Below are 26,832 nucleotides of genomic sequence, written 5' to 3' on the forward strand. Positions count from 1 at the left end.
AAATCTGATCCGCAAATATAAAATAAAGTGGTGGTCTAAAACCGATCTTAACAATTGTGACACAACAGCTGTTGACCATTTTCTTTCTTCCCAACCTCACTATTGCAAAACCTCAAGCCCAATTCAAATAACCAAACAAGAAACCTTCCTGGCCAAAAAACAACATATCATGGCTCAAATGGCCAAATGCATTTCTGAAGAAGAATATGACAAACTATTAGACGAATTGAAAGAAACCAAGAGCTCTGTCTCATCTCCTGTAGACATCACCACGGATAATGATGACTTTTTTACACAAGCAGAAATGTAATTTATCAAAATTCACAATAATTACAAAAGACAAACCTGTGGCAGACAAGAATGGCAGACACTGGGACCCACAAAGAATGACAGACCAAGTGGCAGACACTGGGACCCACAAAGCACTTATGAATGGCAGACCAAGTGGCAGACACTGAGACCCCCAAAGAATTGACCAAGGACCGCTCAACCAAATTGAATCCCATTTCATGTCCGGACCGCTCAACTCCATTTCATAATTTTTGACGTCCGCGGCTATAAATAGAGAGATCCTGACCATTGGGGAACACACCGAAATTTACAAAGAAAATTTCTCTCTCTTTCCTTATGTATTCCAAAGTTAGCTTAGCTTTATTTTCAACAATCTGTAAGGAAACCGCTGTTTACTACAACATGGTTGTAGCAGTTTAAATATTTGTATTTTACAAAAGTAAGTATTTGTATTTGTATTCTATTCAATAAATATTTGTATTATACCAACTGTTACTGTGTAAGACCGTGTTGACGGCAATCCTATTCTCTCTCTCTACAAATATCACTCTGAGTTAATTCTGGGAATCCAGGTTAACGGTGCAGGAACCTTAAACCAATTTAACCAATTTAACATCAATTGCATTCCATGATAAGTATGCTCTGTGGTTGCGGTTTATACCGATCTTCCACATCTGAAATTGTGCTGTCCATTTGACTACATATTATGTTTAATCAAGTAATAATTAATTGTTATATAGCTGATTATTATTTAAAAATAGGCTATTTTTATTTAAGTAACAACCAATTTATTTTAGCAGAATTTTATTTAAATTTAGCTGATTATTATCTTAATTTAGTTTATTATTATTTAATTAATTAATTACTGTGTGACTATTGTATTTATCTGTGTATTATTTTATCATGAGATTTATAATATCTGCATTAGAAAGTTTAAATTTAATTGATTTAACAAATAAAAATGAAGTAGAACAATTCAGAAACTATTTAGTACAACTGACGAATTCTAAATTTAATTATAATTACCTATTAAAATTCGATTAAATGGAATAAAAATATGTGATCGATTGCCGTCCCTAATTCTATCAGCAAAAAATAAATCGAGGCCAGACAGACACAAATACAGACAGGGCACTACAAATAACTTAAAGGAAATCAGTTACGACTGCACTTGCACAAAATCAATCAAAAACTGCCACGTAATGAAATCAAGGACTTTCTAGTTATTTTAACTCAACAGCAAGTGAGGATTACCCTTCAATTCTCTTAACTCTGATTGGCCCACTAAAGAACCATTTGTGCTATTGAAGTAGGCTATAATTATTCTTTTCCTTCAAACCCTAAACCCGGCTCTGCAATTCAGCAGAGCAAAACCCTAATCTTTGAATCAACACTCAATATCTAACAATTCTATGTTTGGGATGTGAAAGAACAGTTCATCATCGAAAAGAAAACGGTCGAGATTAGCCTGGAATAAGTGGACCCATACCCAAAATCAAGAACCAAAAAATGAGCAGAGCCGAGGACACTGAGAAGAAGGTAACTATCAGTTTCACTTAACAGTTTGAGATTTCAACGATTATCGATTTTTGAATCATCAATATATTGCACCCGAGATGCACAAGACTGTTTCTTGGAAGTACTTTTATTTTGCTCTGAATGCCAAGACTCTGTTTCTAGCTTTGATGCATATGGGTCTTTGTGTAAAGCGTGAACTTATGGCTTTAGTTTGGATTTGGATTCTTAGCCAGTTCTGGAATCACTATAAAAGATGGTACCGTTTGACTTAATAACTTGTTATTTGAAAGTTAAGAAAAACTCTGTTCTTAATGATTGCTTAGTTACCATTTGTTTGATTGATTTGCCTAGAACTTAGACTGAAATTCTTTTTCTGTCCTCATTCTAATTGATATTTCTGTATAGGAAAATTAGAGCTGTTCCCACAGCTTCTTTTCCCCTTCTTTGAGATTTGAGTGTTATTCCAATCATGCTAGTAAACCATCGCTTACATGAATTTTTTTTGTTGCTTAAGATAGTGCTCGATTTCTGATAACATTGTAGCAGTTATCCATCAATTGAATCACTATTAACTTTTGCATAGATATGAGGCCTTGTTCTCTATGTCGCATTAGTTTTATCCAACTATGGTTCTTTGTTTTTTCAAATGATATTTTCATGTATCACTTTTTTGTAGATTAAGAAGCTCAAAGACGTTGAGATTAGCGTTCCAATTGTTTATGGCAATATCTCATTCTGGCTTGGTAAAAAAGCAAATGAGTAAGTAAATTGTTAATTGTCATTTGGATAATCCTTTTCTGTCTATTCGTTGAATGCTATCTACTTTTCGTTGATTCACTAATCAGGTATCAGTCACATAAATGGACTGTGTATGTACGTGGGGCCACAAACGAGGATCTTGGTGTGGTGATAAAGCGAGCTGTTTTTCAGCTGCATTCCAGTTTCAATAATCCAACAAGGGTCGTTGAATCACCACCTTTTGAGTTATCAGAAGCAGGGTGGGGTGAATTTGAGATTGCAATCACTCTGTATTTCCAGAGTGATGTGTGTGATAAACCCATGAACTTGTGAGTTCCTTCATCTACTATTCATTGTTAATTTTAGTTGGCATGTTTTGGAGATCACAGATTTGGCCTACTAATTTTGTGCTCAATTTTTTAAATTTCTTTTCCTATAGTACAGAACAAGCATTCACTGTAAATAATGGTAAATCAATGTTAAAATTGATGTAACTCTATAAACAATATATTAACTCTTAGTCAGCATAGCATTCCTTTCTACACACACACAAAAAAAAAAAGCGCACTCGCTGTATTTATCTACAAATTGATATAAATATAATATATAAACAATTTAATAACTCCTTTTACATCATATTCTGCATTATGAATTTCATAAGTTGCTCAGTAAGCTCCACATTGATTTTGGTAGGAATGTTTTCAGAAATTATTCTTGGCCAACTTTTTTCCTATTCATCCTTTCATTATATTCCTGAAGCACAGAACTAGCAATGCAGGAATATATTGAACTATAATTAGACAGCGGACAATGGACATGGTTTATTAGTCAGCAGGAAGTTACAGCTATTATCTTCAAATAGCAAATCAAGCTGCATCATAGAAGGCTGTTCCACTATACAAATAGTTTGCATTATAAATTAACTTAATTATGTATTATCAAAATTATTTTATTCATTAATCCTTCTTTAGGTGAGGATGGTATTTTCATTGAAAATTTAATATTAGATCTCTGTAATTACAATGCTGTGTTGTCTCCAAGGCTAGTTCTAGGTAGTCAGAAAGGCCTTTTAAGGAAGAAGAAGAAGAAGAAATAGGTGCCTTTTTGGAGACAAGGATAAGGTACCTAGTCTTGATCATTTCTCAATCCTGGAAGGCTGTCAAGGAATGATTTTCTTGAAATCTTTCAGGAATTTCTTTGTAGATCAATTGAATTCCTCTTCTGTTAAGTATCTCGCCACTTTCTTTGCTGGAACCTTTTCATTTGCTTCTGAGGGTAGATAAAAGTTTTGTGCTTTGGATTCTTCTCATATTTTTTTTTTTTTGGAAATGCTTCTATTCCCACCTTATTTTCCCCTTCATATTTATTTCAACTCAGCCAAATCTAGAAAAGTAAAGTGCTGCTGAAGGTAAGGTAAGGTAAGGTAAGGCTTTTGAATGGTGTGCAATTCTCTAGAAGGTGAATACAGATTATTTGTTATTGCAAAGATGAAGGCCCAATAAGGCCTTATCTCCTTGTTGGTATCTCATGTGTTGTAAGCACAGCGTGTATCCTTCTCACTTCTTTCTCTTTTTGGCATTTTGAGGTGGCTTCATCTAATTGGATTTGCCTTTTTAGTATCTTTTGAGCAACAGTGGGCATGTTAAGTATTGAAAGTTGGTTTAAAATGTAGAGCTAGCTAGCAAAATAAAATGATTTTGGCAAGCACTAATATAAATTGCGTTGCTTTAGCAAAGCAAGATTGGCCTTTAACTTTTTGGGGGTTCCATTGGTGGTATTCTTTGAAGTTATTTTGAGATCCTTTGGTTCCATTGCGTCATCTAATAGGAATTGCCTTTTTAGTATTTTTGAGTAACAATGGGTATGTTTAAGTTTTAAAAGTTGTTTTAAAATGTAGAGGGTTAGCATGCAAAAGAAGTAATTTAGCAAGCATTAATACGCATTTTGACATTATACACGGCATCACTTCTCTAGTAAGGCAATTTGGACTTTTAACTTTTTGGTGGGTTCCATTGGGTGGTATTCCTAGGTTGAGGCATTTTGATATCCTTTGGTTGCCAAAATTTCTAAAAGAATAGAAGGGTAAGAGGGCTTGGTGGGCATATTACTTTTCTTCAATTTTGCGTTTCCTCCATAATATTTTTCCTTCACTAATTTCCTCCAAGAGTTGTTGCTAAGATTGAAAAATTGTCAAGGAATCCAGTGTAGGAAACAAGAAGATAGACCGTTTTGTCATTTGAATGGGGTGATGAAACACAAGACTGAAGAGAATGTCTCAAAAACTGGTGTTCAAGAACATTGTTCTTGGGAAATGATTGGTGCAATTTCCTTAAACCCTCATCCTTTTTGGGATAAGATAATTGAAGTAAAAAATTGGGTGGATTGAGTTCGATGCCATGTTATAGAATTAATGTTTTTCATGTAAGTCTTTGGAAGTTCATTTCAAAGATGTCCTGCCTCAATCTTTTCTGCCATCAATGAAGTACAAAGTTGGTGATCATTATTTGATCTTGTGAAGTCTTTTGGGAGAGGAAGTTTTTCAGTTTTTTTTTTTAAACTTTTGATATTCTATATTGGAATGTTCTTTCCTTAGAAACCTATATGATGAGCAATGGATCTCTTTTTGTTACTTACATCCACCTATCCTTCTGTCTTCTCTAATTTAATAGAAGAAATTGTGTTTGGATTAAGTCCAGAATTAATATTCTTACAAATTTTATTGGACATCATACATGTCTTCCAACCATTACTCTCTTCCTTTAGCAAATTAAATTTGAAGGCTAAAGTTTTGTTTGAAGTAAAAGCTTTTCGTCTTATTTTCAATTATCCAAAAAATTACTACCAAGGAGTAACGCAAATAGAATGATCTAATGTAATATTTTTCTTACTTTGTAACTGATAGAGTTTGGGGAAAGATGAAATGGAGATTTTATATTCAAATCAATAAAAGAGTAGAAAAAAAGAGAATCAAGCTTTAATGGTCACACTTTTCATACCAGTCGTGTAATCATTCCATAGCAACCAACATAAATCTAGCTCTCAGAAAAGAAACACTTCCCAAAATCTTGAAGACCAAAAAAAAAACCATAATGAAAAAAAGAAAAGCCAGATTCAAGACCCTAGGATGTTCTTCCCAGCAGATAATAATTCTCTGTCCCACAACTGTTTGATTTTTTCTGCATGCCCCTGTTACCTCATTCCATCTCCTTAAATGTTGTAGAAGGAATATTTCTTGTTTGTCCTTTTTGTGCCAGGTGTCCTTCTCCCTTTTCTCTTTCCGTATCAGCCACCTGTCTAAGAGATTCCCAAATCCCCTTCCCTTGCCTCTGCCCTTTTATCCTTCTAGAATAAATCCTAAAATGCTTCATGGTATTTCCGGCTTTATTTCAGACCCTTTTATCATTACTGCCTTCTTTTAATTCAGCCTTCCAAAATAAGGAAATTATCCCTGAAAGTCGATTTGATCAATCCAAGTAGCTTCCTTCACAAACTTCCCTTCCACTGTACCAACACTTGAGAAACTGTCTGGTTGTTACAAATGATATTCCTTTTTCTATAGTTTCGTTCTGGCTCTACCGTTCGTTCTTTAGATACATCTAAGTGGGCTGGAAAATCCTGAACTACTTGATGTTCCCCTATCACCTTCTTGAGCTGTGAAATATGAAAAATAGGGTGTATTCTATATGAAACGGGTAGCTTCAGCTTGTATGCAAGTCATACCCGGCTTATAATTTCGAATGTTCCAAAGTAACGAACAGCTAATTTTGCACAACTTCTACCAACTAATGAAGTCTGTCTATAAAATCTCATCTTAAGGAAAACACAGTATGCTATAGCAAACTCTATATCCCTTCTTGTTTTATCAGCTTGCTTTTTCATCAATTGTTGGGCATGAAGCAAATGGAATTTAAGTTGCCGAATAATCTCATCTCGGCTTTGCATTGTTCAGATACAGTCTCAACTCTAATTTCTCATGGCAAAAATGTTTGCAATATTGGTGGTGGGGACTGACCATACACAACTTCAAAAGGGGATTTCCCAGTTAAGGACTGAAAGCATGTGTTATACCAGTACTCGGCCCAATAAAACCATTTAGACCATCCCTTTGGCTGTTCAGAAGAGAAGCAGCAAAAATATGATTCCAAACATTGATTTAGAACCTTTGTTTGTCCATTCGTTTGTGGATGGTAAACAAAACTGAATTTCAGTTGGGTTTCTTGCATTCGAAATAACTCACACTAGAAATTGCAAAGGAATAATGGATTACAATCACTTACAATTGTTCTTGGGATGCCATGCAACCTTACTATCTCCCTTGTGAAAATCTCAGCCACTGTTCTTGCCATAAAAGGATGGCGAAGAGCAATGAAGTGATCAAATTTGGACAAGCGATATACTAGCACCAGTGTTCAATCTACCCCGTGGGACCTTAGCAAACCCGTTATAAAATCAATGGAGATATCCTCCCAAATGAAGTTTGGAATGGGAAGCAGCTGTAGCAAACTTGCTGGTAATTGAACTTCATACTTATGAGTTTGGCAAATTAAACAAGCTATCACAAATTTCTATACTGTTGCCATCATCCTCGGCCAATAAAAATTTAAAGCTATGCGACAGTAAGTGCGGAAGGCTCCTGAGTGTCCACCTTGAGGTGTGGCATGAAATTCAACTATAAGCTTCGGAATTCAGATTGAACCAGCCGGCAAGACCAGCCTCCCCTTATAGTACAATCTGTCATGAACTACTGAGTAATGCTGATGAGATGTGGTGCCTTCTTTTATTTCTTTAATGATTCTGCCTAATTTTTCATCTTGTAACACCTCCTGTGTTATCATCTCCAGTCAGCCTAATGAGGATTGGAGATTGCAAAAACTTCAGCTTCCTCAGTCCTTTTCGACAAGGCATCAGCTGCTCTATTGGTGGAACCAGCTTTGTATTCAATGAGAAAATTGTATCCCATTAATGTAGAAAGCCCATATAGTTGGGCAGGCGTGCTGGCCTGTTGTTGCAAGAGATGTCATAGAATTCTATGGTTTGTGTACTGTGAATTTTCTGCGTATCAGATAGAGCCTCTAGTGCTGAATGGCAAGAAGCAGAGCCATCAACTCCATCTCATAGGTTGACTTGGCCATGGATTTATTTGAAATAACTTTACTAAAATAAGTCACCGGTTGATTTTATTGCATAAGTGCAGCCCCCTATTCCACTTGCTGTAGTGTCACACTCAACCACAAAAGGTAAATTTAAATCAAGCGTTATAAGTACCGAAGATGAGACAATAGCTCCCTTGAGAGCTTCAAAGGATTGTTTTGCCTTAATTGTCCACTGAAAATTCCCTTGAACTTCCTTCTTTAATAATGTTGTTAAAGATTTCACAAACTACCCATATTGATTGATGAACCTATGATAATATCCTGTTATTTCCAAAAATCCTCTAACTTCCTTGATTGATTTGGGAGTTGGCCAACGAATAATTGCTGATATTTTCTCTGGATTATTTCCACCCTTAACAGAGATCACATGGCCTAAGTATTGCACCGTAGATTTTCTTATTGAACACTACTTTTGATTAACATGGAACTGATTTTTGCAAAGTAATTCAAACACAATCCATAGGTGCTTCAAGTGCTCTTCCCAATCCCTATTGTAAACCAATATATCATCAAAAAAAGGCAAGAACGAATTTGCGTAGACAAGGACGAAACAAATCATTTATCACTGCCTAGAAAGTTGCCGAGGCATTCATTAACTCGAAAGGCATGACTATAAATTCATAATGGCCTAAGTGGGTTCTAAAGGCAGTTTTATGGACATCTGGAGCGGCCACTCTAATCTGGTGATAGCTCGATTTTGGATCCAACTCCAAAAAATAGCAAGCTTCGCTCAATTCATCAAGGAGCTCTTGGATGATCGGAATAGGGTATTTGTTTGGTATTGTGGCGCGATTCAATTGACGGCTCAATTCATCAAGCTTCCCAATCCCTTCTTATAGATTAACCTGTTTGTCGCCCACTTGCAACCTTAATGTCATCTTCCGCCAATTTACTTGAATGTCTCCTAAGGTTTATAGCCATGCAACCCCTAAAATCATATCCACTCATAGTTTTAAATAACGGCCATTATTTATAGGTTTGCGAGCTTGTTGTGGCCGTTAAGGCCTGTGAATAACGACAGGACAATTTTGTTGCCGTAACGGCCATTATGGCCATTATGCAACAGCAACGGCCATTATCAGCCATAATGTAACGGCCGTTACTTTCTTTTATTTCACATCAGCTGCTTTAGGAATCTTGCAAAGCAGTACCTGTTTTTTTCACCCAGCAATCCAGCACCAGTCTTTGTAAAAACCTGATTTCTCTACTTCTCTTTAGTCTTTTGTCTTTCTTTACTCTTTACTACTTTGTGTCTTTGCCACAACCAGCAAGTCAAGCAGTCCTCCATCCAGCACTCTCTCCACTTCTCCAGAGTCCAAAGTCCAGTTCGAGACTCCAATGTTCTTCCATACTTATTTTCAGCTTTCATTTCAATTTTTCAAGCCAAAAACTGCTATATTTCTCTTAAATTTTTTGATAGCAGTCTATATACTTAAATTTCTATTCAAGAACCTACACTAGACTATCATTCTAGTGGTATTAGTTGAGGTAAGTTACTATATATAATATTTAAAATTTATATATTTTATGTTTATTTCATATTTTTGTACTTATTATTAAGTTGTATAATTTAATTTTCGTTATATATTTCAATATATTTTAATTTCATGAACTTTACAAATTTTTCAAAAAAATTTACACCGCGACAGATCATTACTGTTACATTATAACCATTAGAGGCCTGTTTCCGTTATTCGTGACAGTGATCGTGAACGCGGCCACGACTACGGTTTGAAACCATGTATCCACTCCTCCTAAAGAGAACAAATAATAAGCTGCCTTCACATTGAAATCATGCAAATCTAATTCCAACCCTTTGCAAGTTCCTTCAGACGGTACCCGGCACCTATCTTCCGGTTTAACCTTAAATGAAAATGTGGAAGTTGTCGTCAATTTCAGCCGTTGAGTGAGATTGGATGACACAAAATTGTAGCTCGCGCTGCTATCCACCAAGATCACCACGTCCTGTCCATACACACTACCACAAAATTTCATCGTCTTGGGTTGTTGTATTCCCCCCACGGAATAAAGTGGAAGCTCCAGCTGTGAGAAATGAGCTTCATCAACATCCGCTGTGAGATCGATTTTTTATGATTTTTCCATTTCAGAGAGACCTCCTGATACAAAACCATAATGAAAAAAAGAAAAACCAGATTCAAGACCCTAGGATGTTCTCCCCAACATATAATAATTTTCTGCCCCACAACTGTATGATTTTTTTCTGCAATTCCCTGATATCTCATATCCTCCCCTTAAATGCTGGAGAAAGAATATTTCTTATTAGTCATTTTGTGCCAGGTGTCCTTCTCCCTCTTCTCTTTCCGTATCAGCCAACTGTCTAAGACATTCCCAAATTCCCTTCCCCTTCTTTTGCCCTTTTATCCTTCTCGAATGAACCTTAAAAGGCTTCATAGTATTTCAGCTTCATTTCAGGCCCCTTATCAGTAACATATGTGCTATGCATTATAACAGAAGTAAATGTCATTTTCATCCTCTTTTTCATTGTAGAACATTTAAGCATGGTTGGAATCTACTCTTTTTTTTGCTTTGGAAAATTAACCATGTCTATAAAAGCTTTAAGATCTTCTGAAAACAAACTTCAACCAATTTGCAGAAAAGAGGCTCAAAGCTTCTAGTGTTTAGTGGTATTTTCTGTTACTTGGAGCACTTGACTGAAGGCAAATGCTCAAATCTTTAGGAATATCAATTTAACATTTCAGTTGCTGTAGGAAAAGGTGCTTTTTATGGGTTTTTACTTCAGAGAGTTTTTAAAGGGCCAGTTCTGCTGATATTTATGTAATTCGAGAAATTTTACTTGTCAATTTTTGGCTATTTTCTTTCAGTTAATTCTTATTTCATTAAGAGCAAGCTTGTCCACTTTCCATTTTCTCCTTATATACTTCTAAATTATGATTCCAGTAAAGTGGAGTCCTAGAATAGAGGATTGAAGACAGTTCTGGAGCCTCATTTTTCTCGTAAACTGGCTGCTCTTAGATCATAAAGCTGCATCTTTATGGTTGCAAGCCTAGGTTTTTACCATTCTACCAAGCATTGCCCATCTGACTGATGTACTAAAATGTCAATAATTAAACTACTTCCAACTTGACCTATTTTACAGATATCATCATCTGAAGTTGTACCCAGAGGATGAATCTGGTCCCATGTCAACAAAGAAGCCTGTTGTTGTGGAATCATATGATGAGATTGTGTTCCCTGAGCCTTCTGAGGGCTTCTTCGCTCGTGTGCAGAGTCATCCTGCTGTAACCTTACCCAGATTACCTGCTGGTTTTACTTTACCTCCTGGTATATATCTTATTGTATTCTATTTTCTATGGCTATTTGCCTTCTCATTACCTCATTACACATATCTTTTTTATGTTCATACTTTACAGTACCTGTCGAGGATGCAAGTAAAAGGAAGAGAGGTGATACTAAAGATCATCCTCTAAGCCAGTGGTTCATGAATTTCTCTGAAGCAGATGAACTGTTACAACTTGCAGCAGCTCGTCAGCAGGTCAGAAATAATCGCACATTTTTCATTACTGTTCTTTGCATGTTTAAAACTTTTATCCTTTGTTTGGAATGAAGAATTTTGAAGAATTTTGTGGGAACCCAATTCAATTGATTTCTTTTTTGTCAATTCTCTTGTTTAGAGTGGGGAATTCAATTATTTTTAATTTAAAGAAATGCACTTCAAAAGAAGTAGAACTCGCATTGTGTAAGGATTGATTTGAATTTTTTTCTTATGGAATAAATTGTTCCAAACTAAGCCTTATATACAGTGACAATATGTCTCTGCTTTCTCACATCCTTACTATGCAGTGTATGAGTTCTTGGTAATTCATACCATCCATATTCATCTAGGCCTTTTTTGGTTGAAACTTTTTTTATTGTTTATTTTTTATTTTCTTTTTCTCAAAAGTATTTTGGTTTTATCTTTGGTTCACTTACTAACTTCTCAGGCAATATACTATAAAATACAGTAATACCGAAAACTTATTAACATAAATAACTTTAACTCATTTTCTAGGAATTTTATTTCTTATTTTTTAGTTTACTTTTTTTTTTCCTCAAATTATTTTGTTTCTATGTTTGTTTCACCTACTTCTTAGGTAATATGCTATAAAATATGATAATACTCTTCAACTTATTAACATAAATATCTTTACTTTATTATTTTAGGAAATTATTTTGAGGTTAGATAATGTTTTACTTCCCAAAGGAAGTCAATTACTTCCTCCATATTGAAGAAGCTGAGTGGTCAAAGGGAATCCTTTTGGCTTCACACTTATTCCCCACCCACATGAACATTTGATATGAGTCCTAGGACACTACTTTCTACACTCGTTCCCTGTGACACAAACAAGGCTCTAGATTATGTATGTTCTCTGGATCTCTTTTCGGATTGCAAGTTTTCTGACTGCACCCTCCTGTTTCCAAGCTTCTTGTTGTTCCAGGAAAATCCTTCTAGAAAGACTCTTTTATTATTTTCATGAACATGATATAGGTTATAGAGCCTTTATTATATACTTGCTGAGATGATTCTATGTGTGCTTGGTATGGGAGCGCCCCTTTGTTTCTTCATTTTTTGTGGTTTATATGGGTAAAATTGCATCTCTTTTCATAATATATAATTCTTTCCTGGAGATGCTTGTTTCAGTGAAAACTTTAATATCTTGAGGAGAGTTAGCGTATTTGTGATAAGCACATTAGGAATTTGCTTTCTATTTTCAGATGTCAGTTAAACATTGTCCAAGAGAACTTAGTTGGAACCCAATTTCATGGAGACAAAGAGCTGGACTGTCATGTTCTGATGCATATATTGTCTCTCTAGTCTATCTCTCTTTTCTTCTTTTCCTGTGTGTGTAAGTTGCGGGGCCAACCTCTTTCTCCAAGATGGACCCAAATTCATGTCTTTTCTTCAACTCACATGAACTCAGGCATGTGCTTTTCATAGCCTGATTCTCAAATGACATTGACCTGTTGCTAATTGTATTATATTTCTTTTTCTCTATCTACTCTCAAATTTTTATTATGAGCCTAATTGGCTATCCCTTTAGTCTCTTTCTGTCATCTCTGTTCCTCCTTGTTAACAATTTGGTCCTTTTCTGTCATCTCATTGTTCTCTATGTTCCCTGTTATTGGACAACATCACATGTTGAAAATGCATCTGTCCTATCAATTAGCAGCATGCCATTGATGTTGCATGGTCCTTGCACTCAATATGTTTTCAACTAGAAATAGTGACTGCATAAAGAGAAAGCATAAGGAGAGTTGTTAAGGCTTGAATTGCTTATCTATCTTATCATCTAACTCTACACCTCTGTGACTTTATTGTAATCATGGATTACACATACCAGTAATTATGTTAATGAATTAGATGTGCATTTGGCTGATTCGTGTTTTGCTAGTATTGGGTCTTCTTTCAATATAGATTCTATTGAGCATAGCTCCTGCAAATTGGTGTGCATTTTTTGAGAGAGTAAAAGAGTCCTCTATTCGGAACTGATGTTTAGAATGTGCTGTGGGGACTTGCTTGAACAAATTCTTGCTTTTATGGAGAGAAACCATGTATGTATGACATAAGATAAGATTGGTCAATAAAACACAGGAATAGTTAATCGTCCATGCTCCTAAAACATTGTTCAAAGTAGAAACAGTTCAACCTTTCACTACTTGATCTATTATTTCTTTATGGATATAATATTGGATTCACCCAGAAAGCTATGAAGAATGACCTGGGTGCACAGTTTCACTTGATGGAAGGTTTATGAGCTGTTCTTCCTTGTTTTATTCATGCCTTTACACAGCTAAAGTGGAAGTAGTATGGACTTCCAAGCTATTCCTTCCATCTCAACTTTCTAACATCTACAAACTGCATGCACTTCATGTTTTCACCATCACAATAAGCGTAGAACTTAAATATATATTCATTTGCAATGTGCCGTCACATGTAGCATTCCTAGGATAAGGAATTGATGCTTTGATTGTCCTGTAAAATGGGTGATTCACCCAACTGATAAAATGTTCTTAGATATTACAATGAAAAATTAATTGGGCTTTTGAAAAACATCAGAAAAATGAGTTGAGGCAAAGATGATTGAAATCAAATTTTAAAAATTAATTTAAAAGAGTATACTGTGACTGCACAAATGGACTCTAAGATTGTTGAAACGCTTAGAATTATAATATTCATTCAGTTATTTGATGGATAGCATTTTTATCAATTATTGAAATTGTACATGCTTTAAAGGATTTTGTGTCAATTGGAATGTCCTAAGTTCTAATCTTTGTGCTTGCCAACGCTGTTGAGCATGGTTAGAAGGAATTATTAGAGCAACAACTAATTGTAAACATAAATTATCATTCACAAAAACAATTGCTTGCTTTGAGTCACTCCATTATGGTATAACTAGAAAAACATTGGTAGATCTCTAAACCAAATTGTTAACCATGCATGGTTGATACTTGCCATTGGCTGGACAGAATGGGGCACCTCTTTGTCATTTTAGATGACGCATGTGTTTTATTTCTATATGACGTTGTTGTTGTTGAGGCAAGTATTTCATGTTTTTTTTATTGTAAGAATTATTTGAAAGGGCTCAAAACAATTATGTCAATTTGCATATCACTGGAGCTTGTTATGCAAAGGGACGGTGGAAGTGGAACTTAAAAGGTTGTAAACCATAGGACTAAAGCAAGCTGGGTGAACAGGAGAAATCCCACAGGAATCCCATGTGAGCACAAAATACCAAGTTGAAGGGAAGGTTTTATAGTACCACAGTTTGACCAACTATGATACATGGGCCATATGAACAAACATGTAATTGATATTAGCCTAGAAATGCGAATACTAAAAATGATATGTTGAAATATAAAGGCCAGATTAAGAATTAGTACATTCACAGAAAAGTAAAAGTGGCATTTGTAAAGGAATTGTTGAGAAATGGGATATTGACATAGTTTGGACTTGCGCATTGTTAGAGATCTATATTATCACCCTAGATATTTCTAAAGGTCCGAAACTAGGTGGAGCAGAGAAAGATGATCCCTGTAGCCAACCTCAACCAGTTATGGATTGAAAACTAACTTAAGTTGTGTTGCATCTCATAGAGATCTATTTTACAGAATGGGCCATGCAAATTTGGTATTTTCAGGGTACAGTGGTTTCACTGTATGCCTTTTGACAATGGAACCATAATGCAGGACCTTCCAATAATTCTTAAAATTTCTAATAATTTTTTGAACTTTTTTAATAAATAAGCATGTAAAAGCATTCATTTACTCTAGAGCCTTTTATCTTTTGGCAATGATTAAATAGACAATCATTAACTTATTTCTGGAAATTGGAAACTACTTCTGGAAGGTGGTGAGGCATAGAGATTGGTTTTTTTTGGGAAGATTAATTTCATACACTTAAATTCTCCCATTAGATTTTGAATTCTTAATGTCATCTTTACTTATATTAAATTCCAATAAATTGAAATGAAATATGGCTCGAGTATGAACCTTTTGGCAGTTCATAGATAAGTTAGGTGCTTGTGGAGATACAATTACTGTTCAATTTATTTATCAAATTGCATGAGTAGTATAGTTCCTAAATTTTCTAAAGCATGTAAGTAAAATATATTGATATTTTAGGTTCAATGTATCTATTAGGTGCAAGCTCATATTGCAAAACTCAGACGGCAGATAAGCTTGATAGATGGACAGCATCAGCAGTTGAAATCTACCTCTGACCAGTGATTGTACATTACTTTTGCAATATCTTGTGATTTCTACTTCGCATTGTTTTGGTAGCAGCAGCACATGACGGCATAGGCATGTAACAATGATATTAATTGTCTCAACAGTTTGGAGTATTGTCCTTGTCTCTCTTTCTATTTTCTTTTCAAATTGTTTTTTTCTCCCTCCCCTTTCAGTGGTTATACATGAAAATGTATCTCTGTATCAATAAACAAAAGGAAATTTTTGTATACTTTGATCATTGCCAAGTAAAAGTTAAATTTTACTCAACTGTCTATTGAAGAATGCATTTGATATGCATACATTGATAGTGATCTGCTACTTTTCAGAGTTGGCTTGACAAAATCAAAGGCTTCAGCCTGGAAGAGGTAGTAGAATGAAAATAAATGTCATAATCTTTTATCTTCTCAGTGTTGATGAGTTCAAAGCCATATTCACCCCTCAGAGGCATTAAATTTTACGTTTATTCAATTCAGAAATGTCACTTGAGCAGAAAATTATGACTATGCCATTGGACAAATTTTTTTGTGGTGATGTATCTTTTATTTTGAGTATCACTGGGATGACTTCTACCGATTCAAATTTGGTATGAGCAATGCAATGGAAGGTTATGTTAATTAAATCTATAACCTTTTTATTGTTATTTTTTAATATACTCTTAAGTTGTTTTAGATATAGGCATAGCAAGTTGCAACCCTAAATGCATCAACCATCTGAGTTGAATTTGGCTTCCAAACTGCTTTAGTTATCATACTTTTGCAGAGGCCATTTTCTCATATTAAAATGCTCCTTGAATGAATTATATGGCATTGAAGATGAGGACCCTTGTCAAGTACTTCTATCAGTCCTTGTGATGCTCTTTATAGATGGTAAATACATATGGGGTCATCTTTTCTGGCATTTGGATTGGATCTACTTGTGCTGTCACGGTCATTTCAATTCCTTTGTCCCGCTTGTCTTGCTTTCGCGCATGCCAGGTACAGCCCTATCCTTATTTCTCATAAATTTTCTTAATTTCTTTTTGGTTTGAGGTGGGCCCAGCTAAATATTATTCTCTGGTTGAAGTCCATCCCTATCTAGGCTGGGCTCTTTATGGTCAAGGTCCTAATCTAATTATTAATGGTTGCTCAATTGTCTTTTTAGTTGGTAATGGCATATTTGAAGTCTCCATTTCACAATGAATACCTGATTGATAATCTTAGTTTGATCTTACATGCCAGTCTGCCTTCTAGGGCCCTTTACATCTGACTACTGTCCTTACAACCCATGTGAGTATGTTAATTTTTGCTTGTTTACATTTCTTTGGCATCTCCATCTGTTGCCTGAGTGTAGAGTATACCAAAAAATTATGACACCATTCGAGGATATTTTAACAAACTGATCTGTATCTTCACATTATTATTAGGTTCCATTATACATTTTCAGGACATCTCAGCTTCGTTTCTCTCGAACTAGACGGGTGTGAATTGTTTACCTTTCTTTGATCCTGATGACACAAGTGCAGTATCTTCTACTCATGTGGTTATACATGCATGCCCACATCATAAAGACACGGACCATGCTAATTCACATGCATAGATGGTGTTACCACCTTTAGAAGAGTGGACAAAAAATGACCATGAGAAAGTAATTTACTTGAGGGGGCATATAAAAGAACCCGACCCGGATAGACGGTTGCGAAGATTTGGCTTCTAAATTGGCCATTTGAAGCAGTTGAATTGATTTTACAAGACCTTACAATGTTGTCTTTACAGGATGTTTTGGAGGCAAGAGTAACATGGCCTTCATGTGCTGTACAATAGGCTGGGTCATTATCAACTATAAAGAAAATCCTTGCTCTCTCTCTCAACGGGGCACCGCATTTCGGTGAGACTGGTGGGCCTCTCTAGTCTGCAAATTTATTGTCCGTTCTCTGAATCAATCTCATTCACAGAACATGGAGGAGTTTGGCTCAAAGACGGCTACTCAAGTGTAATTTGTTTTCTTCTTCTCTGTGAAACAATTTTTACCTCACTCTGACAAGTATTTTACATGCGTGCATGCCTATAGCTATGCAAGTACATATGCATACATGCATGCATGTGTTAAAAGTTTCAAAACACATTGCCCATCTGATTAAAGTTCAACTTAGTAATTAAATTAGAGCTACGACCTTAATGTCTTTCAAGATGTCTACTTTCGTACATCTATTAAAGCCTGGCCAAACTGAGGATATATATACATTTATGCTTGTGGGCATGGAAGGATTGTCGTGGACATTTGAGGATATGAACAAAAGCAATAGGAGAAGACAGAAATGGCAGACGCTGTGGTATCAGGCATTAAATCTAGTTTATGCAGATCACTTTCTGAGCCTGAGAACATGTAGAGATATTAACTTCTTAGAAATGGAGCCGGCCTATATTTGAAGATTTCAGTGGTGCACCTTTTAAGTATAGTTTTGTTTGATTAGTATTCTTCTATTTTAGTGGTGGTAGTTTGATCTGGACCACCTAGGAAGCCCCATATTTTCAGGCAATTACACATCTCTACTGAACAATTAATAAGACTTTGCTGATTTAACTAACCCACTTTGCTTTCTTTACTCCCTAAGCTAAATTCATAATTTCAGGAAGCTATATAATACTCTTTGTGCCTGAAGGGGGACATCTGCGAAGTAGGATACCTAACAGTGAAGTATACACATGTAGTTGTAATACTTTAGGACACAAGTAGTTGGATGCATGCAAGGTAGGTTTTAGTTACAATGTTTGGATCATGTATCAAGGATCGATGATGAAGTATCTTCTCAGTAAATGTGACAACGTAAAGATGAAGGTATTGAGGTCAAAATCTGTAAAAATGGCAGAAACATACACATGGGTTTGCGAAATATTTGGATGTACTGTGTAAGGAATCTGTCACTTAGTGCTCAGAATCACAAGCCCTACAATCACTAGAAACCATACACAGTCAACAGGGTTGTACTCTTCAGTACACTTCAATTTTTTGATCCGTGATTTCAGTTATAGGTAGGTAGAGAGAGATTAGTTCTGTGGAAAACTAAGCTTTAAATAAACAGGTTGCAGGGATATTTTAATATTCTGTGAAGAGTTAACAAGCTGAATGGCACTTCTCTCAACATATATCACTTTGTCTTCTTGCCAGCCAAGGACACATGAAACCAAGAGATAATGGACACTGGACACAGACTACTTGCCCAGAGATGATGAGATTTTCTATATTCTAATATATTAGAATAATATTACTCGGAAAGATTATAGATGTATGGAGAAAGTTTCAAAGATGATTTTCGAGATCTTGCAAAAAGATTGAATTGGAAACTGCATGCATGGCAGAGTTGAGTTTTTGACCTTGATTACAGCTTGAAACATGTTTAAAAAGCTAATTTGATGCCTAATATGATAACTGCAATTTGGAGAGATTTTTTTAGAAACATAAAACTTACACACGAACAGCAACTATTAAATTTAAATCAAAATCATGTCAATTTTAATGAGGAATATAAGTCCACGACTATGTTCATCTAGAACCGATATGAAATATGAAATTCTGAAAGAACCAGTGTATGAGATTTTGAAGGAACCAATCTCGTGCTTCATGAAGGAACCTCAACTCAAGACCATGCCACATCACTCATGTACACTGCTGCATGTTCTCCCGTGGGTTTGTTGTGTTTTTTCATTGAGAGATAAAATTGGTTAGATGGGTAGGGGAAATTTTGCAAAATCTTAAAGTGAGGAATTAATGGTGTGACAGAGAAAGAGGGTCCATTTTGTCATTTGGAGGGCCAACATAGAAGTGCAAGCCAATGGGTTTGGCTCCCACCATGTCCTTTCCTCACATACACATACCCCAAAACACCCGTGGTTTGTCCTTTGCCCCCACACTCCACATGACCCCTCTCTCTCAACTTTCTTCATAAATATCCCCATCGCCCTCCTCTATCCTCCCCACTACTCTCTTCTTCTTCTCTTTCTCTTAGCTCTCAGCTTCTTCTCATTCTCTACCTCTTCTTCCTTCAATGGCCATCAGGAAATCTACCAAACTCACTCAAACAGCAGTTCTCAAGCAAATTCTCAAGAGGTGTTCAAGCTTAGGCAAGAAACATGGCTACGATGATGATGGCCTCCCTCTTGACGTACCAAAAGGACACTTTGCTGTTTATGTTGGTGAAAACAGAAGCAGATATGTAGTTCCCATCTCCTTGTTGACTCACCCAGAATTCCAATGCTTACTTCGACAAGCAGAAGAAGAATTTGGATTTGATCACGATATGGGTATCACCATTCCTTGTGAAGAAGTTGTTTTTCGCTCTCTAACATCATCACTCAGATAAGAATTTGAACCAAAAGGTGGTGGTTTATGGTTATTGTTTTGCATGGAGAAGATGGCTCGTTATAAGAAGAAGCTCACTGCACCAGTTCAGCTGCTGCTGGCTTGGTCTTTTTTCTTTTTTTTTCTTTTTAACATCTTCTCCATTGTGATTCTTGATCTCGGCTACCTTTTTTTCATTTGTTTTTTTGAAATCCTTATTGGATCTTTTAAACCCTTTTGGGGTTTTTATGTCTAATTACTAACCTAGAACACCCACCAAAAATGGTATGGGTTAATTTAGATTTGTAAAAAGTTTGGTTTTCCTCACAGATGCTGCCACTGTGACTGTGAGAGAAGTTTCTAAGCAAATGAAAAGTTTATCATGTTTCATAAATCTCTCTATCTCTGGATTAAGCAATAATTTAGAAATGGGTGCATGATTAATTAGCTGGAAAGAATAAAAACATGATATTTTAGTCAAATCGAAATCATGAAACAGATGTATGAGCTTAGAGAGTGGCATCCATATCTACAGAAACAATCCTTCACCATAGTTTTTGTCAGAGAATAGTGTGGTACATGAGTATGTACGGATCTTCAGCTTACCCTTTTCTTTTCTTAAAAAAAAAAAACATAAAATATTTATAATTTTGAAAATATAACAATTATAAATCAAGTTTTAAAAAGATTTTATTGTTTCTTCAGTATGATAACTAAGTTTCTTGAAATGGGATTTTCATTTTTTAAGATTAAGAGAGAATAATTTGTATTTGAATCAAAAATATAATTTATATTTGAAAAATATTTTTTATAAAAAATTTTTTTAACAAAATAAAAATATTTTTTATTATTTAATTTTAAATTAAAAAATAAAATATATTAACAAATTCATATATAAAAATGTTAATAAGATTTGTAAAATATAAAAAAAATAATTTTTAATAATCTAAATATTAAAAAATATAAAAAAATATTTTATTGAAAAGGTAGTCAAACAAACGGAATATGAAACTATTAATTAAATTCCAATTTCTTATTAATTCCCTATTAAAGGGATAAAATGTATAAAATGGACAAATGTTAACCATATGATAAAATTTATTATAATAATAAAGGTAATAAAATTATTATAAATATGAAGAATTTATTTATTTTTCTTTATTTGGTGTGATTATTTTTGTTTAACAAATATTTGTTTATGAAAGTGCAATGAAAATTTAAAAAAAAAAAAATTCTTTAAAATGGTTTGGTGGGTCACTTCAAGGACTTGTTCTATGTACAATTCCAACCGTCAGTTCAACCGCTCTCCTTCGTTATATATATATATATTTTTTTTCTTGTCAGAAGAGTACGACTGTTAAAGTACCTTCCCAGAGAAAAAATTGAAAATACTGTTGTTATTTAACTAATTTCTTATTAAAATCATTCTAAATATAAAAATTATTATTATTATTTTCTTTCTCCGACCAAAATGGGATTTTTTTAATAAAAATGGAATTTATTTTATTTAGTTTCTGTCCCTCTCTCTCCTTTTCAAAGATTATAAAGCGAAGATAGCAACCACTGCATGTGCATGTGCATGTGGAGTTGCAAGCGTAGTCTGATTTTAATGATAAAATTATTATTGTTATAATGATGATTTATTAATTTTAATTATTCAATATAATGGAAGTGAGTCTGCCATAGAGCTAAGCAAGCTATTACATTTTCATGTTTAATTTTGTTGGATATAATCAACTCTGACTGATATATATATGTTTTATTACATGTACTACCATAATTAATCACTCTTTATCTTATCCTCCTGTGGTCCATCATGATCATCACCATGCATCTTTTTAATTATTAATTGTCATATTGTATACACCACTGGCTATCTTAAACAAGGTTGTGCAATACAAAAGCCAATTTCTTACAAGCAATTGTCACATTCAAGCACTATAATATGCTTGGAAAGAATTGAGCAAAGGGTAGAAAAGTATGTATGAATTGGATTTAGGTAGGTCCACAGAGAGGGTATGTGCCTTTAATTATATATAATGCATATGGTCTCTGCCCAGTATACTCCCTTCCCATGCCCTATGCTCAATGACAGGCTTAAGGGCTTTAAAGATTAATTTTAATTTAATAATATCTTAGAATTATATAATTTTTGAGAGTAAAAGAGCATTAAAAATTTGTGATCCAAAGATGGTTTGAGGACAGTTGGTATGATGAGAATGCATTTAAGTGATGAAATAGAGAGGAGCAGCAAATGCTTTTTGAAAAAGGACCACCATAGCAAAGGCTGCTTCAGCCTCAGCCTCTGGTTAGCTGGTCCTTCCTTTCGTTTATTTAGAATGCATTTGTATGTTTTCTTTTCCTTTGAGCCACAAAATTAAGAGTGCCTTCACAAATAATCACTGCTCCAAGTAGCTCCCCTTAGCCCCAGAAAGAATATTTTCTGTTCCACAAAATCCACACCCATTTTCAATTTCCTCCTCACAATTAAATATCTTCACCCATTACTACTTTGGCTTTCTTTCCACACCCATCTTCTCATTATCACTCTCTCTGTTTTTTCTTAATGTGGACTTCTTTGTCTCAACTCAAAAACAAATTAAAAAACCATCAACATTAGTAAATAAGTTCTTATGATTTCTCATCATCAATTAATGCCAACATGATAATTTACATTCAATTAAAAGCAAAATGCAATTAATTAGCATTTGATTAAGAGGGGATGGAAGACAAATTTCACATGGTACGTAGCTACCATTTGCTTGAACAATGAAAATATGTCTTGTCTTTCACATCAAATTCAGGAAAAAAAGAGTTGGCTACATGTTTGCTTCTGCAATTTGTCCCCACCCCCTTGCTGGTTCAGTCTGAAATTTCTAGGAAGGAGCCTGCTGCTTTAACTTGTCTACTCAGTTTCACCTTCTACATCAAATCAAATGTGATCATGCATTTAAAGCTTCTTCATAAACTTGTAGTTGAGGACCTCACTCAACATTTGATTTATATCTCTAAACATCCCACATGTTAACGCTTATTAAGAATTAATACATTTTAAAGTATCCTATAATGCATATTGTCCTAATAATAACCAGTTAGGTTGTGGTTGTGGTTGGGTTGAAGAATATGCAATAGAATGTATGGTGAGATTGGCAGTGGTTGAGTAATCAAAATATTATTATAAGAATACGTATTGCTATTAATCAATAATCTTGCCTTTTCAATATATCAAATCAAACTCCCTTTTTATGCTCTTTATATCATTCTATGAATAGGGTTTACGATGGAAAACCCACCAAAATTGACAAGTTGGTGATTGTTAATGTTGTGTAATGAGATAAAATAAATAAGGAATTGGTGAATAGGGTGAAGAACAATGAGAACCACTTGTGTGTGGGGATGAGATGAGATGAGATGAGATGAGATGAGATGTTGGACACTCATATATTCATTCCAATAGATACTACGACTGCCCATTGTCTCATTCATTGTCTCTCCTTCTCTCTTTTTATTCTTTATCTTTCTTTACAACAACACAATTCTCATACTGCTCCAATTTTTCATACAATTATCAATGTACTATAGAGCTTTTTGTCCCATACACATATATATTTATATGTCAAATTATCTGATTATTAATTTAGAATTTTTTAATTAATAATTACAGCTCTTTTCTTTACATATTAAAAATAAATTACGACGTAAATAAATGAAACTGGTACAACCTATTTATTACACAGTTTTGCCTCCACGTGAATGGAATTAATTTTTTTTTATTTTTATTATTATATTATGTTTGAAAATACCCAAATCAATTCTCATCCCTGCTGGTTTTACTATCCTAATTAATTTGTAGGGCATCTATATTATATTTCACGGAAATTTTATTAAAAAATTTATCTACCCCATATTTACTGATTTGCAAATCATATAATTTTTTTATTATTCAAATAAAAATATCATTATTAATTTATTTTATTTATTGAAATATATAAGATGGAAAGATGAAAGTGTTGGTCCCCTTGGCAAGTTGCCTCTGAAACATCATTATCAAAAATCTTACGAATAATCTTTTTTTTTTTTTCATTTTTAAATTATAAAAATAAACTAATAAATAAAAATGAGAAAAGAAAATTTTCGGAAAGGCTAAGCAGACAGCAGGGCTAGGGACAAAATTGTCCTATTTGAAAAGTACGAATCTGTACGACGCGGTGCCTGTCATTCTCTACATTATACATACTGTTTGCTTACAAGGACAAATGCTAAAGTCACAGCAGGTTGCTCAGATATCTCCTTGCTGGGGATGAGTAGCACGTGATCTCTACCCCTATGTGTGACCACATGCCATAGGCACTGCCTCAGCTGTGACGTAATTAATTCTAGGGTAATTGTATTTATTTTTTATTTCATTAATATAATTTTATTAAATATGTTTTCATATAAGAAAATGTAAGAAGTTATTTAATACTTTCAATATATTTATTTACAGAGATTAATTTATAAGGTTTTTCTAATTTCATATAAAATAGATGATGAAGAGTTATTGATTTGATTATATAATTAATTGTTTTTTATAAATTATAATAAGACAATAAATTATATTAAAATTAAGAAATTCAATGAGTTTCTCAATCAAAATTAAGAAATTCATACATGATTCTCTATTTTTATTTATAATACTTTTACATTTTTCTCTATTTATGATAAGATTCTTTTATGCACTATGGATTTTATTTTACGTTTTTTTTTATAAATTTTATTTTTCTCTCACGAATAAAGTATTAGAATAAATAATAAAAAATAATAAAAAAAATTTATAAGTAAGATTATTGTCCTTAAAGAAATTATACCCTCATTCTATTAGTTGCTTAGGAATATGGCAGATTTTTTTTTAAGATTTACCACCATAATATTATAGTATTGTGCTACCTCCTAAATTTAATAAATATTTATAAAATTTTATTTTTTTAAACTTTGATAGAAGCGGCACCACTCCTTATATTTATATCGGTGAAGTTTATAATAACTCAAAAGAAAACTTTTCACGATTCTTATAATAAACCAATAATTTCATTAAAAATAATGATTACTCAACCTCTATTTCTTAAGCATTTAATAAACTATGCTTGAATAATGTCACAACTATAACTTATTATTACCTTTAAACTTTGAATATTGCTTACTAATAAAAGTTATTTTAGACTCATTGCTCTCGCAATGCTTTTAACCAAATCTCTTAGTAATCATTTTGCAAATGGGTGAGCAAAATTACTCTTTAATTTCACATAGACAATTGTGATTACATAAGTTGTCTTATGAACCCATGTCTTAAAGCAATATGTCTAGATTTTCCATTATAAATTTTGTTAAAAACTCTTGACATGGTTGTTTGACTATTGTAATGCAAAAAGATTGTTGGCATCAGTTGTAGCCATAACTCTATATCAAATAATAAATTTCTCAGCCATTCAGCTTTTTTGCTTGCTACTAGAGCTACAAACTCATATTTCATTGTAGACTGAGTTATGCACGTCTATTTCTTTGAAGCCCATGAAACAGCATCACCACCTAAAGTGAATATCTAACTAGATAGACTTTTATCATTTATACTAGTTATCCAACTAACATCGTTATAACCCCCAAGTACTAAAGGAATCCTATTGTAATACAAAGCAAAAGACTTTGTTTTTTTAAGATAGCCAAGAACTCTTCCAATTGCTTTCCAATAACACAAGGTATTAAACCATGCTTTGACATATTTAATTGATCTATAATTAACATGTAATAAATGAGCATGTCATATATCAAAAGTAACATCTAGCATATAAACAAAAAAATTATTTTTATTAATAGATAGTTTAAAGATACTATTACAAGAATAACCTTGTCCAATAAATACACCATTCTTAGATAAAATAATTTTTTCTGCCTCTAAGACAGCTTTTAATCCCTTCTTACATCACAGACGTGTAAAAACTAAATTCTTCCTTACATCCAGAACATGAAATACATTCACTAAAATTAAATTCTTTCCAAAAGTAAATTGAATTTTAACTGTTCCTCCTCCAAGGATTTTGTATGTAACATGATTCCCCATTAAGACCATTTCATTACTTGTTGCAACTTCATAATTCTTGAACGAATCTTTATAATTGTAAATGTGTACAGTAGTGCCAGAGTCATACCACCAATTTGTAGATTTTTTATGAGCGGTCATATTGTATTCTATTATCAGGCTAATATTAAGTACAGTAACCATTGCAATGATCTCTATAACGAAAGACTATTTTTCAATAGTATTTGCTTGCTCTTGTGCATTTTGCGCTGCACCTTCTTCTATTTTCTGTTTCTTGTAAAACCTGCATTCTCTTTTGAAATGATCTTTCTTTCCATAGAAATAACATGACTCATTTTCTTAATAGAATCATTACCTGAAGAAATATCATTAAACTTTCTCTTCTTCCTAAACTTATTCTTTCTATATTTCTTGTTAGTATTAGACTCAATATTATTTACCTTAGTACCAAACTCTAAAGCAAACTTATTTTCTCGAATACGAGTTTCTTGTTCTATTTGAATATGCTTTATAAGTTGGACTACGGTGAAATCCTCTGAAGTGTGCAATAATTTCTTTCAATAATCATTCCAAGTGATTGGTAATTTTACAATCACACCAGCCACTTGAAGTTGTTCACACTTTAATTTTCAAATCCTTGAGTCTAGATACTAAAACAAGCAATTTATCGACTTGATTTATAACATAATTATTTTCCAACATTTGAAACTCAAAAAATTTCATGCGCAGAAATTTGTCTGTATCTTGCTTTGCTTGCCAAATTTCTTGTGGAGACTTGATTGGTCGAAACAGATCATACAATCAATCAGAAAGAGAATTTAGTATAAATCTTCTACAGTGAACTTCATCTTCTTCACGTTTCTTACGGAATGTAGTGATTGCTTCAGCCTCATTATCAGATGGTTCGGGAATTTTGGACAGGTTGCTGCTTAATAAATAAGCAACACCCAATTTAATAAGTAAGAACAACAACTTCTCTTTCTAACAAGTAAAATT

General features: G+C 33.8%; 2 protein-coding genes across 2 annotated transcripts; both read left to right on the forward strand.

The window, feature by feature from the left end:
• The first annotated feature begins 1,552 nt into the window (after positions 1–1,552).
• LOC110626787 (transcription initiation factor TFIID subunit 14b) lies at positions 1,553–15,716 on the forward strand. Its single transcript, XM_021772873.2, has 6 exons — positions 1,553–1,830; positions 2,486–2,568; positions 2,655–2,876; positions 10,819–11,003; positions 11,093–11,214; positions 15,360–15,716. Exons 1-6 carry the CDS (start codon positions 1,801–1,803, stop codon positions 15,444–15,446), a joined length of 729 nt encoding a protein of 242 aa, XP_021628565.1. The 5' UTR covers positions 1,553–1,800; the 3' UTR covers positions 15,447–15,716.
• Positions 15,717–19,355: 3,639 nt separating this feature from the next.
• On the forward strand, positions 19,356–20,157 carry LOC110626164 (auxin-responsive protein SAUR50). The gene has a single exon (XM_021771936.2). It carries the CDS (start codon positions 19,471–19,473, stop codon positions 19,783–19,785), a length of 315 nt encoding a protein of 104 aa, XP_021627628.1. The 5' UTR covers positions 19,356–19,470; the 3' UTR covers positions 19,786–20,157.
• The last annotated feature ends 6,675 nt before the right edge of the window (positions 20,158–26,832 follow it).

The sequence above is a fragment of the Manihot esculenta genome, chromosome 11 (genome assembly GCF_001659605.2).
Source record: "Manihot esculenta cultivar AM560-2 chromosome 11, M.esculenta_v8, whole genome shotgun sequence".
In the NCBI taxonomy this organism is placed as follows: domain Eukaryota; kingdom Viridiplantae; phylum Streptophyta; class Magnoliopsida; order Malpighiales; family Euphorbiaceae; genus Manihot; species Manihot esculenta.